This window comes from Aulonocara sp. 'chitande type north' Nkhata Bay, linkage group LG3 (genome assembly GCF_057382095.1).
Source record: "Aulonocara sp. 'chitande type north' Nkhata Bay isolate Kocher_YH1m ecotype deep benthic linkage group LG3, A_spYH_male_GT1.1, whole genome shotgun sequence".
Classification (NCBI taxonomy): Eukaryota; Metazoa; Chordata; class Actinopteri; order Cichliformes; family Cichlidae; genus Aulonocara; species Aulonocara sp. 'chitande type north' Nkhata Bay.
In genome coordinates this window covers 55,605,087-55,619,692 of record NC_141346.1, presented here as the reverse complement: position 1 = coordinate 55,619,692, position 14,606 = coordinate 55,605,087, and the positions used below count along the sequence as shown (strand labels likewise).

General features: G+C 36.6%; 1 protein-coding gene across 5 annotated transcripts in view; it reads right to left on the bottom strand.

The window, feature by feature from the left end:
* The window catches only part of LOC147336236 (VPS10 domain-containing receptor SorCS2-like), a 358,303-nt gene that overhangs the window by 79,180 nt on the left and 264,517 nt on the right, over positions 1 to 14,606 (bottom strand). For all 5 annotated transcript variants that reach the window (XM_086285297.1, XM_086285293.1, XM_086285294.1 and 2 more), the window contains 2 exons: positions 6,057 to 6,221; positions 3,129 to 3,202 (listed from right to left, as the gene is read on the bottom strand). In XM_086285297.1, coding sequence (XP_086141423.1) covers positions 3,129 to 3,202; positions 6,057 to 6,221 — 239 coding nt within the window. The remainder of the gene's footprint in view (positions 1 to 3,128; positions 3,203 to 6,056; positions 6,222 to 14,606) is intronic.

The following is a 14,606-nucleotide window of genomic DNA, read 5'->3' as shown; positions in this document are numbered from 1 at the left end:
ATTAACGTAAAATCACTGTAATGTAATAAAACATAATTTTCTTGTTGTCTAAATGTATCTGTCTGTACATATATGCATATTTAGATTGTTAAAATACATTCACAAATGTATCATGATTTCACAAATATTTGTCCGTTATTTGAAAGATTGAACTGTTAAATTCAAATGTAATGCTATGGAAAAATATATAAAATCATCATTGATCACAATCTTTTTCTACAGAATACAGAGTAAGTATGTATCTGTCAAGGTAAACAGGATAAGGTTCATCACAATCACCATCTTATGTTGGCATATTTAAATTATACATAAACTGATGTGGATGTCATTTCTTCTTCAACTGAAGGGCAAAATATAAAATTAAGGGAACAATTGTAATAATTCATATACTTAACGTTTTCTAATCTAGTATTTGACTTCTGTGGAGCAGCTGTAGCCCATTAGAGTTAGTGAGTTTTAAAAATGTTAGTAAGTGTAATTTTTTACGAAGCCCCATCTTCTCATTTTTATACTAATGTAACCCCCAGTTCTACGCTTAGTGAGTATTACTACTTTCAAAGAGACCTTTCTATTCTGGCGCCATAGGTTCTTATTGGATTGTGTATAATTTAAAACCTGAAATGAATGAAATTCTCATGGACTCAAACAAAGGACATGTCTTTGTGCTTGTCCTGTTAGGTCACTCTGTAGCATTTGATACTGTTGTTCACAATATTTTTCAACATAAATTTAGATTAAACTGTTAATCTCTGTTAAAATTGTTAAAGAAAATACATTCCAATGGTTTAAATTGTATGTACCTGATAGATTTTGTTCATGTAAGCTGATAGTCTTCTCCACAAAGTTTGTCATGGAGTTCCACAGGGTTCTGTGCTGGGATCCATACTTTTTTATATTATACATGCGTCCCTTAGAGAATATTATCAGAAAACACTGCATACATTTTTATTGCTACGTAGATAATACCCAGTATGATTCATTTTCGAAGCCAGATGACACAAGTCATATACTTTGGCTACTGGCATATTTTAAAGACATAAGGATGTCCCATAATTTCCTTCCAATATTCAGACAAAACTGAGGTTATTATATGTTTAATTGCATTCTGAATCTGGTTGGCATTACCATACCAGGATAAATCATATATAATGCACATTAAATTTACATAAATGGACTGTGATTTCACATTTTAAATGTAAATTAACGTAAAATCACTGTAATGTAATAAAACATAATTTTCTTGTTGTCTAAATGTATCTGTCTGTACATATATGCATATTTAGATTGTTAAAATACATTCACAAATGTATCATGATTTCACAAATATTTGTCCGTTATTTGAAAGATTGAACTGTTAAATTCAAATGTAATGCTATGGAAAAATATATAAAATCATCATTGATCACAATCTTTTTCTACAGAATACAGAGTAAGTATGTATGCACATTATGACTAATGTGCATATTAAACAATTATGTAGAACTTGTTTCTTTCTTCTGCACGATATCTCTGTCTTATATCTGCATTCATTATTTTTATGCTGGACTATTGTTTTTTATCGTTATCAGGTCATTCTTAAAGTTCACTAAGCCCCCAGTTAATCCAAAATGCTGTTGCCAGAGTACTGACAGGGATGATAAAGCGAGTTCATTCTTGTCCAATATTAGCTTCTCTTCAGCGGCACCCAGTTAAATCCTTCAAATAGAGCCTTCAACTTTCAGCAGGCCTCCTTCCTGTGGAACCAGCTTCCAGTTTGTTTTCATGAGACATACAGCCTCTCTACTTTTAAGAAAACTTTCCTTTTTGATAAAGCTAACAGTTAAGGCTAGACATATGACCCGTTATGTAGCTATAGGATCAAAGTCCTAAGAGACTTGATGCGATGAACTAAGCAGTTCTTCACCATTCAGCTCTCACTCTCCCCACATATTTATATACCAGTGGAGCCATATAACTACTTTTTAACTTTTTTTGATAGATAACCTGGCATTCCCTGAGCCCTGGCTCTGCCAGAGGTTGTCCTTTCTACAACTGCAAACTTGTCTAGGGGTTGCTTGATTGTTGAGGTTTTCTCCAGAATAATGTAGGCTTCTTACCTTACAATGTGACTGTTATTGTGATTTGGTACTAAATTGAACTTAAGTGAACTGAAATAACCTTAAGCAGTTCAAATTTTCTTTTCGTCTGTGTTTATTATAGCCTTCAACACCCATCTCAAAGTAAATTCAAAATAAAGTCCTTGTACTTGTATTTTCATTCCTCTCTTCCTTAACTTATCGGGATCCTTGCAAAACACTGACATATGTTCAAGAACCAGTATTAATCATCTTTGCATAAAGAAACAGAAAATTTTCTGTTTGGTTGCAACCTTAATTCTCACAGTTTCTAAAACTATATATCAGTGAAGAAGTTATCAGAGGCCTGTAGAGCAAACCTAGAGACTGAGTCAGGCAAGTGTGGTACTGTCAGGTTTATCCTTTGGTTTTCAGGGTAAACACAAAGGTTATCTTCTTAATGGGTACACCGCCATGGTAAGATATGCTGCAGGCCTAATATGCTCTGGTGCATGTTATCCTTTAGAAAAGACACGAACATATACAAAACCACAACATAATTACCAATCAGTTCTTTCCAACAAAATCCCTAGAACTTCAGTATTTAGGTAGTAGAAAGGAGTGTAGTTCTAGAGATAGTATTTGTCTTTATCTGACAAGCATCAATAAGAAATGGAGATTCTTAGGGAACAACGGCATTCCCTTCTTTTTAAATCACACATTCTTATGTACCAACTTGCAGATGTATTATCTGTTTAACATCTTTCAATATTTTTAATATAGTCTCTTCATTTGTAAATTATACTGCTTTGCTGCAAGTAGACTAGTCCGTGTCTATGATTAATCAAATTGCACAGTTTTATGTGACCAGACTCATAAAAAGAAGAATCTGGGTTGACTGATCCACCTTCAGTTACTGATGTTGCTGTTGTTTGAATAAGTGACTCGAAATAAGAAAAAGATATCCTGGGTATCATGAACTTGCTTAGTAATGCTGGCCCCAGCTGTGATACAAACACAGCTGCATTCTTGGCATCTTATCCATCAAATGTTATAAAATTAAGTTAGACTGACCAGAAAACTCTGTCCTTTGTCACTCTCTCCTGCAGTAATGTCCACTTGCGGCCCAGATCTGCTGAAGCAAAGAGCTGGACAAAAAAAACAAAAAACCCCACACAATTAGACAGAAAAAAGCACAATTTCCATGTAGCATAATGTATCTCCAGATTATTGCCAGCTGTTTATTTTACAATGGAGGTCACTATAGAAAATTATTCATCCAATCAATTTACTACATTTCATACATTAAAACTGAGCTCACATATTAATCATAACAGGTTTGGCAGCCGTGTGTGTCAGCGTGACAAGGTGTGTGCATTGAGTGTGTATTAGCTGACACACACACACACAAACAACACTTGCACCTTCTCATTCTGCTCAGCTCCTGCCTATCTCACTCATGGTCATCGGAAAATAAATGTAATCAGTGACAACAAGCTAATCCTAAAGCACATTCTTTTGTCGCTGTGAAAAAGAGAAATGAAGGTTGACCTTGATGTAAATATGTGTCTGCCCTCACAAACCGTAATTTGAAAATGATCCTCACATCATTCTCCAGCTAAATGATTTTTTTTGTTCTGTTTGAATGGATTCCTCATTTCCATCTGCAGCCTGCCCATATGGAACAGATTAAAACCTAATTGAATTTCTTGCTTAATTATGTGTAAATTATTGAAGTGGAGGAGGAGTTGAGCCAATTCAAGCTTATTAACTATTCAAACTTATGTCTCACCTACTTAAATATCTTGAGCTTCATTTCCATTTTGGTTTTCAGGGTCTTTTTATTTAAGCCCAAACACCACTTTTTACATTGGGTTTTAATTACTTAATTAAATGTACAGCACTTTGTGTCAGCTGTGGTTGTTTTAAAGTGCTTTATAAATAAAGTTGATGATGATGATGATGTTAATTCAGTCGGTGCAAAAAATAAGGACTTTGATGAATACAAGTAGTTGTTTGGTGGTTTGTGCAACAAAACAAAATGAAATTACATTTTGTTGATCTTGATAGATTGTTAAAGTGTTAATTTATTAGTTTTTAAAAAGGTATTATCCAAAAAAATGAATTCATAATATACAGATAAGTACAAAGACTGTGGCAGATAAACTAAACTAAACCATACTGATACCATATGAAAACAAACTGCCCTTTAATTCAATATTTTTAGTGTATGATTGGTGAATTACCCAGGTGTGGTGGTAGACAACAACGTGAAATATAGCTGCGCTGTCTCCAAAAGTACCTGGATGATTACCTGGATGAATACCTTACCTGTATGATTGAGTATGCATCAAGACATAGCTGTGCTGTTTCCACATAGGCGACTATAGTCAGCTAACATAATAACATAAAATAAAATACTTTGCTCTCTACGACAAAAATATCGCTATCTGCACTTTGGGCTTCCGACCTTTGTATATCACTGCCAGATCAGATATACTACCTTTGCACTACCTTTGTGTTATCACCATATCAGCTGTTAACATTAGCTTTGCTCAGAATTGGCCATTCCACATGTGTCCCCAAGTGATACATCTTTAAATTCCTTGGCTCTGCTTTGATCCCCTAACTAAAGCTACTGCTATAAAACAGTCAAATGCAGTGAGATGAACATCTCTCATTGCTTATTAATAAATCTGTTGATTGAGTGTTTCTAACCTACATGAGAAAGCAGCATTTTTGACCAACACTATTTTCATCTTGCAGGTTCTCTACACTGCTGCAGGCTTGAATGTCTTATCCACTGAATCATCTCATCTCTCGGCAAAAAGACATAAGTAATTAATTGGACAGCAATACGATGCCCTGGCTTTCGTGTTGGCTCAGACTGGAGTGACATGTTACAACTATGAAAGCAATTAACTTAAGCAGGATTAAAAACAACATAAAAAGCCATGCAGCTGAATTATTATGTGCTCTACAAGTGTGCATTGACGGTCATTAACCAGCACCTCAGGATCCTCCATCATAGTTTAATTGTTTCTGTCTACTGTTAGTGCTTTTAATGATAGTGAAACTAAAAATATATATAATGAAAAGGTTTTACATAAAATCGATATTAATCTATATTAATTGCACATGAAGTGAAATGTTTGTCTTTATATGCCTGTTTTGTTTTAATTTGGGTGATTATGGGTTTTGCTGTTCAAAATTAAAAAGTATGTGAGATAATGGATTATCTCGACTTAATATTTCCTTCTAAATTTGAGTAAATTATGTGTGTATCTCAGTCTAGTCGAGTGCAAGCAACTACATTCGAGGCTGCTGACTTGACAATTGTCCAGATGACCTTCACTGGGCAATCCACAAGGACAGTAAGCCCCATAAGGTCATTGCTGAATGTCTAGTCATTCGCTGAGTGCTGCATAGAATGTATGGAAAATTGGAACGCTTTGAAAGGATGAGTGGGGTAGGGAGAGGTGGACAAGAAACAGGGATAACTGCAGCCATTAGATGTTTGCTGAGAAAAGTCAGTGCAAGATCTGACAGCAACGTAATAAATATACATATTTAAACTTTTACCTTAAAAATAAAATTTAAAGCAAAAGTTTTACATTCAGATTCCTATATACAAATAGATTTGTGGGTTATTTATAATTAAAAACATTGTTTTATGATATACGTTTTTATTTCTTCTTAGAACTTGCCAAAGGGTTTCCAACTAGAAGCCAAGTGTGACTACACTTACTATATCGTCACTGTGTTTGGATATGGTTATTGTTTAATTCATTTCACTTTAATTCAAGAATTACAGAACAGCATTACTGTGGTATGAAAAAACAACATATGACGTTTTTTTTCTGAGTTTAGTCGTAAATCTTGAGATATAATGCGCTGCTGCACGACAAAAGATTTGGTAACGTAACACCAACGATAACTCCTTGTGCATTTATTTCAGCTACAGAATCAAAAGTTTCTTTTATGTTTGTGTCTACAACCCACCCTGCCCTCCTTGCAATAGGCCAGCAGCTTGTCTTCTTCCTTGGGGTGGAAGATGAGCGTGTCAGGTGTGAAGTCGATGGACTGCCGCTGGAAGGAGGAACCTTCATCTGTGCTGATAAACAGCATTTGATCTCGTTCATTTATAGAGGAACCCACCAGAATTACCTGTAAGAGATGATAGAGAGAACAGCGAAGAAGAAAAGAAAGAAAAAGAAGAAAAAAGAAGGTCACAGGTGATACGGTCCAAAGCATCCTGCAACATATTTGGTGCTAAGTCAGCAGTCTGTTGAAAATATCCTCCTCATATCAGTACTTGTCCATGTTAATTCACCTGCATGCACTGAAAACCTGATAAATATGAATGCATTCACTTCCATGCATGCACATTCATTCAAGGCCATCCTCTGGAACAGAAAAACTTTCCATCAACCTTACAGGCGGCTTAAACCATGGCAACACTCTATTGATTATCTATTCAGACTTTTATAGCTCATAAAGTGAAAACATTAAATACAGGGGACACCAGGAACTGCCAACCCACCAATCACAATTATGTCCCAGACACTTGCAATAAGTGTCTCAATAGGGGAAATCGATAGGAACTAATGAACCAGTCATGTTCATTAACAGTGCGTGAGAGGTGGGAAGCTATCCCATGAGGGTTTTTGGTTGTTTACAGCAACTCCTTATAAAAAGTGTCCTCAGTCAGAGAAATGCAATAAAGTAACTAGCTGTATTGTTACTTAACAAATGTTTCAGCAAAGATTAATGGATGCAAACTAGAGATATAATTTTAATGAAAGGGATATTCAACATGTAATGGCTATTTAAAAAAATAAGTATTATGTGTGGGCAGAAACAATTGAGCAAACAAATAAATCAACTCATAGGAAATTGTCAAGGTACTTCCAATGCTTTTAATTCTTATTTTAAGACTGCATGCTTTTGTCCACGTACAAAGAAAGAAAAAAATCCCTTTTTAATGCCTATATTCCTCCTTCACTTCCAAAATAACCTTAATATTCAACCTTGCCGAAAGCAATTTGTATTCAATGGTATATTTAATAGTGTTTTCAAAGGTTACAGTAGCTCCTTCTAGAGGGAGTTCAGTACTTTAGTATTAGAAAAGAAAAGCTTCATATTTGTATGCTTATACTTGGGTAAATTTATTACACAAACCTGTAATAAATGCCTCTTACACAGCATGTTTGGCTCATCAAAGCGGGGAAAGCACAGTTTTAATAATGTTCACTTCAGTGTCCCAGTAGGCCAAGAAACTTATGGGTTATCTGCCTGATCTGGATTTCTTTCAGGGCCTTGTGTTACAGAAGATACTTTTAGTAATTTTTGAATAACCAGTCCATCGATCTCTTTGGTCAAAAATCAGTCACACCTGCTGGAGAGCATCCACACACTTGATGCTTTGACAACTAGACCTAAACTCAGAAATCGAATGGTTCCTTTAAATCGCCAGAAAACAAAAAACAGCAGGAAGGATGGGTTTTTTTCAGCAGGAAGCCAAAAAACCCCCAAAAAGATCAAATAAAATAAAAAAGTATACTGTACAAGTTTAAAGCTCTTTAGGGCAGTGATTACACAAAATCTTGAGAGAGTACTTGAGAGATTTCTGTCTCCCTATCAAAGCAGGTAGGGAATAACCTGGAAATTTCAGGTTACATATTTGCTTCTAGAAGAGCATTGCTCATGTTCACAGAAATCTACTCCAGTAGTATTTCCTCTTTGTCCTTGCTGTCGATCTTTTCTTTTATTATCCTTTAATCCAACCTCTGTTTTGTTTTTATCTAAAGAAACACAAAGCTGGTGTAAAACCAGTGGCTATGTCCATCTTTTATACTGTCCGTTTCTAGAAAAAGAAAAAAATCATTACTACTTTTATAGCTAAACTAACACTGTGCTATTTTATTTTTTGTCCATATTTAATGTGTTCAGTGATTTGTATTATGTATGCCTATTTTCTGAACACATTTCTGGCAAATCTTCACCTGTCATTTCTTTTTATAGTCATCAGAACAGCTTCAATATCACAAAAGCCCTTACCCTAAACCTATAACTTCTTGATGCATGCTCAACTTTTCTCCCACAAAAACGCTAGGTCCGGATGAACAGAATCAACTTTTGGAGACTAAACCTATAACCATAACCTAATTGTAAACCTGACGCTAAAACTTGAGGGGACTGAGATTTTGGTCCCCTTCAGGGCTGTTGGTCCCCAGAAAAATGTCTAAACAGGTACACACGCACACACACACAACCCCTATTAGGATTCTCATCATGACTTCAATTAAGGAGTGTGTGTAGAATAACACATCTTTCTGGGTTGATACTTGAGAACTGTGTGTGAGTTGGGTGTAACTTCCGTTAGCACCACAGTCAATTAAAAGCTTGGTGTTTGTTTTGCAGGCAGAGCATGGTCAACAAGGAAGAGGAGTAGAATGATGATGTTAGAACAGCAGGAAAGAAGACTTTATTTCTTATAATACAGTTAATTTAGAAAATGTCAGCTGGGATTTGTTCAGTGTATTTGTTGTTTACAGCTAAAAAGCTCCACTGAAAAGCTCAAGTTCACCCTGTGGATGTAGGAAGTCAGCAAACAATTACTATCCTTAATTTCTACCAAAATGACCACTCCCAATCTCATATTTACATGTGTTTACAAAGTCTTTTGGCTTCTATGGTATAAAGCCTGATGACAGCTGTTTTGGCACACACTTTTGCCTCATGTCCCTGTGGGGCAGGTCCATCAATCGGTCAGCCCTCCTGTGCCAACATGTCATCATTTAAAGGATATCACTCGGTTTAACCTAGTTAAGCTAAGACAAACACTGAACATCCTCAGGACACACACGTACACAGTCCCACCTCACATATAGACATCATATCAACAAATGGAGACAAATGAGATGACAAATGCTTGAAAAAGAAGCATAAAGGTGCACCGGATCTTATGAATATGATTGTGTCAGTTGGTGAAGTTGCATAATCTCACCCAAAACAACCTGAAACTCGCTACTCAGAGGTACTGAGTACTATAAGCTTAGCAAAAAACAAAAAAAAGTTACAAATAAATAAACAATAAAAATCTGTACTACCACAAAGGTCATGCTCTTGATGTGTTTGCATTTGTAACTAGATTTCTGTAGTTTTAGCAACAGTGAAACACAGATCATCATGCAACGAAGCTAAACACAATTATACTTTTAGATAGTATTTTTAATTATTCGTTTTTTATGAAATGCTTTTCATTCAGTCTTTAAATTTGTTTGCTTGCTTTGTCACAATGTCCACTACTAAGCCTATGGAAGCTTTTGACTAACCTTGATGCCATCAGATTATCTTTTTTTTTGTCATCAGAGATTTAAATGAAAACACACTGTTTAACTGAAAGTATCTGTTTGCACAGGAGGTGTGGGCTGTTAGTAGTCAGGCTGAGGAGGGGAAATGCTGCTCAATTGCATCATGGGACTAGAAACAGAATGAGAGCGTTTTTGAAATCTAGTAGGAGACACACACAGCGCTTTGAGTGCTCAGACAGAGTAGAAAAGCGCTATATAAGAACAAGTCCATTTACCATTACCATTTACACACTGAGGACTCCAAGTTGAGATATTTCTAAGCTTAAAGTGTATTACTAAATCACTTGAGAAATCTTTGCAGTTCCATTTGATTGTACTGGTCTTTTTGAGACCTTAGGTGAAAGGAGTTTAAAATTAAATTCAAAACCTTAGCCAAAAAAATAAACCTTTTCTATTCTATGCACTATTGTGAGTTGTGCATTTTATGTGGTACTTAAACGTCTTGTAACCCCTCCATATTCATGCATTGTTCCCTTATTGGGTTTCAACCTGGGAAACTCAAAATGGGACAAAATTGCTAAAACGAATCTTAAAATTGTTTTATCTTTTATTATTCACCACAGAAACCACAGAAAATAATGTAGGAGTTTGTAAAAGATGAGTGTGCCACTGATGCACTCATCCTCATGGCGCAGTAACCTGACTTACCAACAAGTGGCAGTCTTGTCAAACTGTAGGCTCGGAGGAATGCCTTCAAATCTTTACAGAGTTGAAACTGAGCTTGACTAACCAACTGACAGATAAGAAGGTGAACTTTTCAGTGAGGCTTCAAAAAAATGGGATCGGGGGAGGGCAGACAGACAATTCCTTTCGCACAAGTTATGATCCTCCACAATCAAAGGACTTTGATACATTCTTCCTTCATAACGATTTCCTCCGAGTAATAGCTCAAGCTTAGCAAAGCACAGTGCTCCTATTGTGCATGGCAGATAAAAGCAGACTCTAAACTTCCTGTGTCTGCTGTGGAGACTTCTGGGGTGTGACACATTAAGGGGACTTATAGGAACAAAACTCAGCTCTTTTTAATCTGCAAAACGGCTTACGTAATCTATGCGATGTTTGATAATCTTTCGATCACAGTTGCTCAGATTATAGAGCTGATACTCTCTGATGTGTGTCAACAATGATCAGTTCCTGCTGTCAATTATAAAGCAGCACAATCTTCTTGGCAGCTTAAAACAGCTTATAAAAGAGTGCTGGTGTGCAGTTGGAACATGAACAACATGAAGGTCTATGCCCAGAGAAGAATGAGAATGTGCATTTGTTTTGCATGACACATCTTTGAACAGCTGAAGGGTTTTATGGCTGCAGGCTGATATGGCTGATGAAAACCTCAAGTCTTGAGAATGGAGAAAGCTTTTGCACGATACAAGCACACCGGCACAAATGCACACCTATGCAAATGAATTGTGTACTTACTGTACATGTGCACAGAAAAATGAGAGAAGTCGATGAAGGATACCGTTTGAATTGTTATTTTGCAAATATTATTTGTGAAAGTAATAAATCAATGAAGAACTCCACGCCATGTTCAAGGTAATTATCTCAAAAATAGCTTTCAGTAGTCTTGTTATCCTTATATTCAGCCTGCTATCTATAATTCACAATACATTTTTGTTTCTCGTAACTTTGTTATGAACTCGTAGGAAAGATTCAATGGCCTGCCATGTAGCCATGTTTTGGAAAACTGTAAGTGAACCTTCCCAGATTTCAGCAATGAGTGACAGACAGATATAAAAGAAGATAAACCTAATTAGTTAGGACCTAGTCGTATAAATCAGAATGTTTCTTTGTTATTGACATCTGGGTCAACACACATAAACATACCCATACACAGGCATACTAGTGCAGTTCCTGGTACAGTTCCTTTCCACTCAATTACATATATAAATTGCTTGAGTTCTAGCTTCCACTGGGAGAGAGGGCCCCATGTGACCACAGCTTACTGAGCCATGGTCTGTTAGGAAGACCTGGGAGGGGAACGCAGCATGGGAGGCAAGAGGATATCACCAGACAGCATAACAAGTTTCAGAAGATGCTCAGTTAGTCCCTCCCTTTAGTCTTGTTGTGGTTATTAAACTAAACAAGGATGGATGGAAGTTTTGATCAGACAACCACCTTTTATTTATGACATGAGTCTCCCTCGTGCCCTACCTGAAGTACTGCACATCTCTGTTGTACCATCTTAGTTTAAGATTTGTTTGCAGTGTATTTCAGGATTGTTTCATATCACCAATGAAACAAATCCTCTTCAGGTAGTTCTTGTCATATCAAAATATAGTCATGCTATTTGGACAGAGTGTGAAATCAAGGTCATCTTGCTGAAGTGGTTTGCATAAGGACCAAACAGCCATTTCATTTGAATGAATTAGCAGGGCATATAGTGCCTGAATACCTATAATAATGTTCTTTTTGTGGAGGATTAGGACAAAGAATATGAGAGGCTCATTTTAAAGCCTAGAGTAGTTTGAAAGTTTGAGAGTATTGTATGTCTGTTTGATCATTTCGAACATTTTTAACTTTCTAGAAGACTGAAAAAGCAATGTTACCTTAAAAAACTGTTTTTGACTCCAATCTCAGTAACTCAGCAACAAGCTATGAAATGACCTTGAGTTGAGACTGTTTTGCCCGAGGTCAAGATTGTAGCATCAAACTCCACTTCTGTCTAAACCCAATAACAACTATGACATTTCTTATTGAGTTAGAGGAGCAAAAACGATTTTTATGATACTATTTGGTCTTATATTCACTTTTATAATATCTTCCACTGTGGTAATTCCACTAGTTTAAGTGTGGTTTCAACTTTGTCAATATTTTCAATCAATCCTCAAGCAGGTTAATCCATAATGTTGAATGGATATTGTATCACTTCAATATTCATTCCCAGTACAATCAGTTTCAAATTTAAAGACTTAGCAAAAGCCTCTTGCTCAGAAGCCAGTCTTGACTCTTTCCAGCATTTTTGTCCCTGCACTTCTCTAAGGTGAGGTGAGAAGTGGTTAGAATGGGGAATCAGAAAGCCAAACATGAACAACACATTGTCAGAGGTGTCAGAGATAGAGGTGTGAGAGGTCTGGCAGTGTGTTTTTTGGCCAGCTTTGCGACAGTGTGACAGTCCGACAGTCCATTAGCTTCCTCCCAGGCAGCTCCATTTGTGTTACAATGGAGGTGACCAGTTTCAGCAAAGTCCCACATCTTGGCTTGAGTTTAGATGAAAACACACACACACACACACACACACACACACACACTGAGGGTGTGGAAAATCACCAGTCTGAGAGGACCAGTAGTTGAAGAGCATGAAGTTCAAATGCATATTCTTTATACCAAACTTTACAACCTAATGCACTGAAAAAATAATATTGAGAGGCTGGCAGGGGCTGTAAATGTGACAGGAAACACACCCACGTTTTTTTTTTAATACAGTGACAAATAATGTGATTAAAGTAATGCATTAGTAAGTAATGCATTACTTTAATCACAATACATTTTTTAGTAACGCAGTAATGTAACGTGTTTTTGCTGAACACTAGCCCTATCTTCAGTCCTTTTCAGTTCATGTGCTGGAGGGAGGACAGTGGTGCAACAGTCTACATCTTTTAAGTGGAGTGGAGATGAACATTACTTTTATTTTTATTGTGCAAAAACATCTGTACAGTCTCAAGCTAATGCAAAGCTATCCAAGAACCCAGAATGATGTTAAAGTTAAGTGTATGCTAACACTAGCCAAGCAGCTTGGCCTACTCTTCAGCAGCTAACAAAGATAGTAATGAGTAGTCATGCTGGGAACATTGTAGCCTCCATTTCTCTCTGTACATGATTCAAGAGCAGAATAACTGTGGCGATCACTTTGAAGTCTCCTTGGGCTTTTTCAGCTGTGTTGTGTTGGTGGTTTTGTATGTCTGTCCTCTGTCCAATGCAGGGATGTGCATTGGTGTGTGGAACAAGTAAAGTGTACTATAGTAATTTCTTTCCAGTGATGACCTGAACACTGGTGATAATTAGTAAAAGAGACATCAGATTTATATTAATTGATTTTCTCATCATGCAAATGTACTTAAAGTCTACTGTCTCATGCTACAGTTTGTAATGCTAGTCCTTGTGAGTTCAGCATACAGACACTTGAACCTGTTGCTGCAGGTTCCAGTTAGGGTGCTGACCCACCAACTCACAGTATTGGTGGGTCAGACAAGAACAAGGACTACCGTCTGAAGCTGCTGTCCAACACTGTGGATTCCCAGTCTGTCAGATTCATGATGCAGGTCAATACTGATTTTACTCCTTATGGGGAGTTGATTTATGATTTTGCTTATGGGGTGGCTGTGGCTCAGGTGGTAGAGCAGATCAGCTACCGACTGGAAGGTTGGTGGTTCGATCCTTGGCTTCCCCAGTCTGCATGCCAAGTACTCTTGGGCAAGATACTAACCCCAAGTTGCTCTCCGATGCATCCACTGGAGTGTGAATGTGTGTGAATGCTTAGATTGCACTTAAGTACAGTTCCTTCTGTACATTGTATGAGTGGGTGTGAATGAGGCATGTTGTATACAGCACTTTGAATGCTCCGGGAGAGTAGAAAAGCAGAAGAAGCAGTTCTTTTCCATTTAACCCACATTTGCTCATAATTTATGTATATTTCTCTCTATTCATTCATTGATGCAGACATGCATTAATATATAAAAATATTTTTAAAAAAGAAGTTTTAGAGACAAGCTTACTGTCATATATACCATAATTCATGGATGTTAACACAGTTAAAACTATGTTTCTATTTGATTTGATCAATGTGTACTTTATCAGTGTGCCCACCTAAGAAAACATTTGATCCACTCACTGCTGGCTTAAATAACCACTGTTTATACTTTATAATACTGTCTATTTAATTATGTGCAAACTGTGTGAAATGCACACCAAAAGTTTAAACTGACATGACGTGAGATGTAATTTTCATGCAGAACCAGGTGTAATCCTACCTCTAACCATTTTAAAAAGATTTTTTGAAATGGCTGTCAAAGATACATTTTTTTAATTGCTCAGCTTTGCTTGCTTGTTGTCATGTCATTAAATAATATTTCACAATTAAAACGAAAAAGAAAGTGGCAATTCCAGTAAGTGTGTGGTAACTCTGAGATTGACACGGGTAGATACAGTGCAGAATGATGTGGGTTTGTTTCGTGTG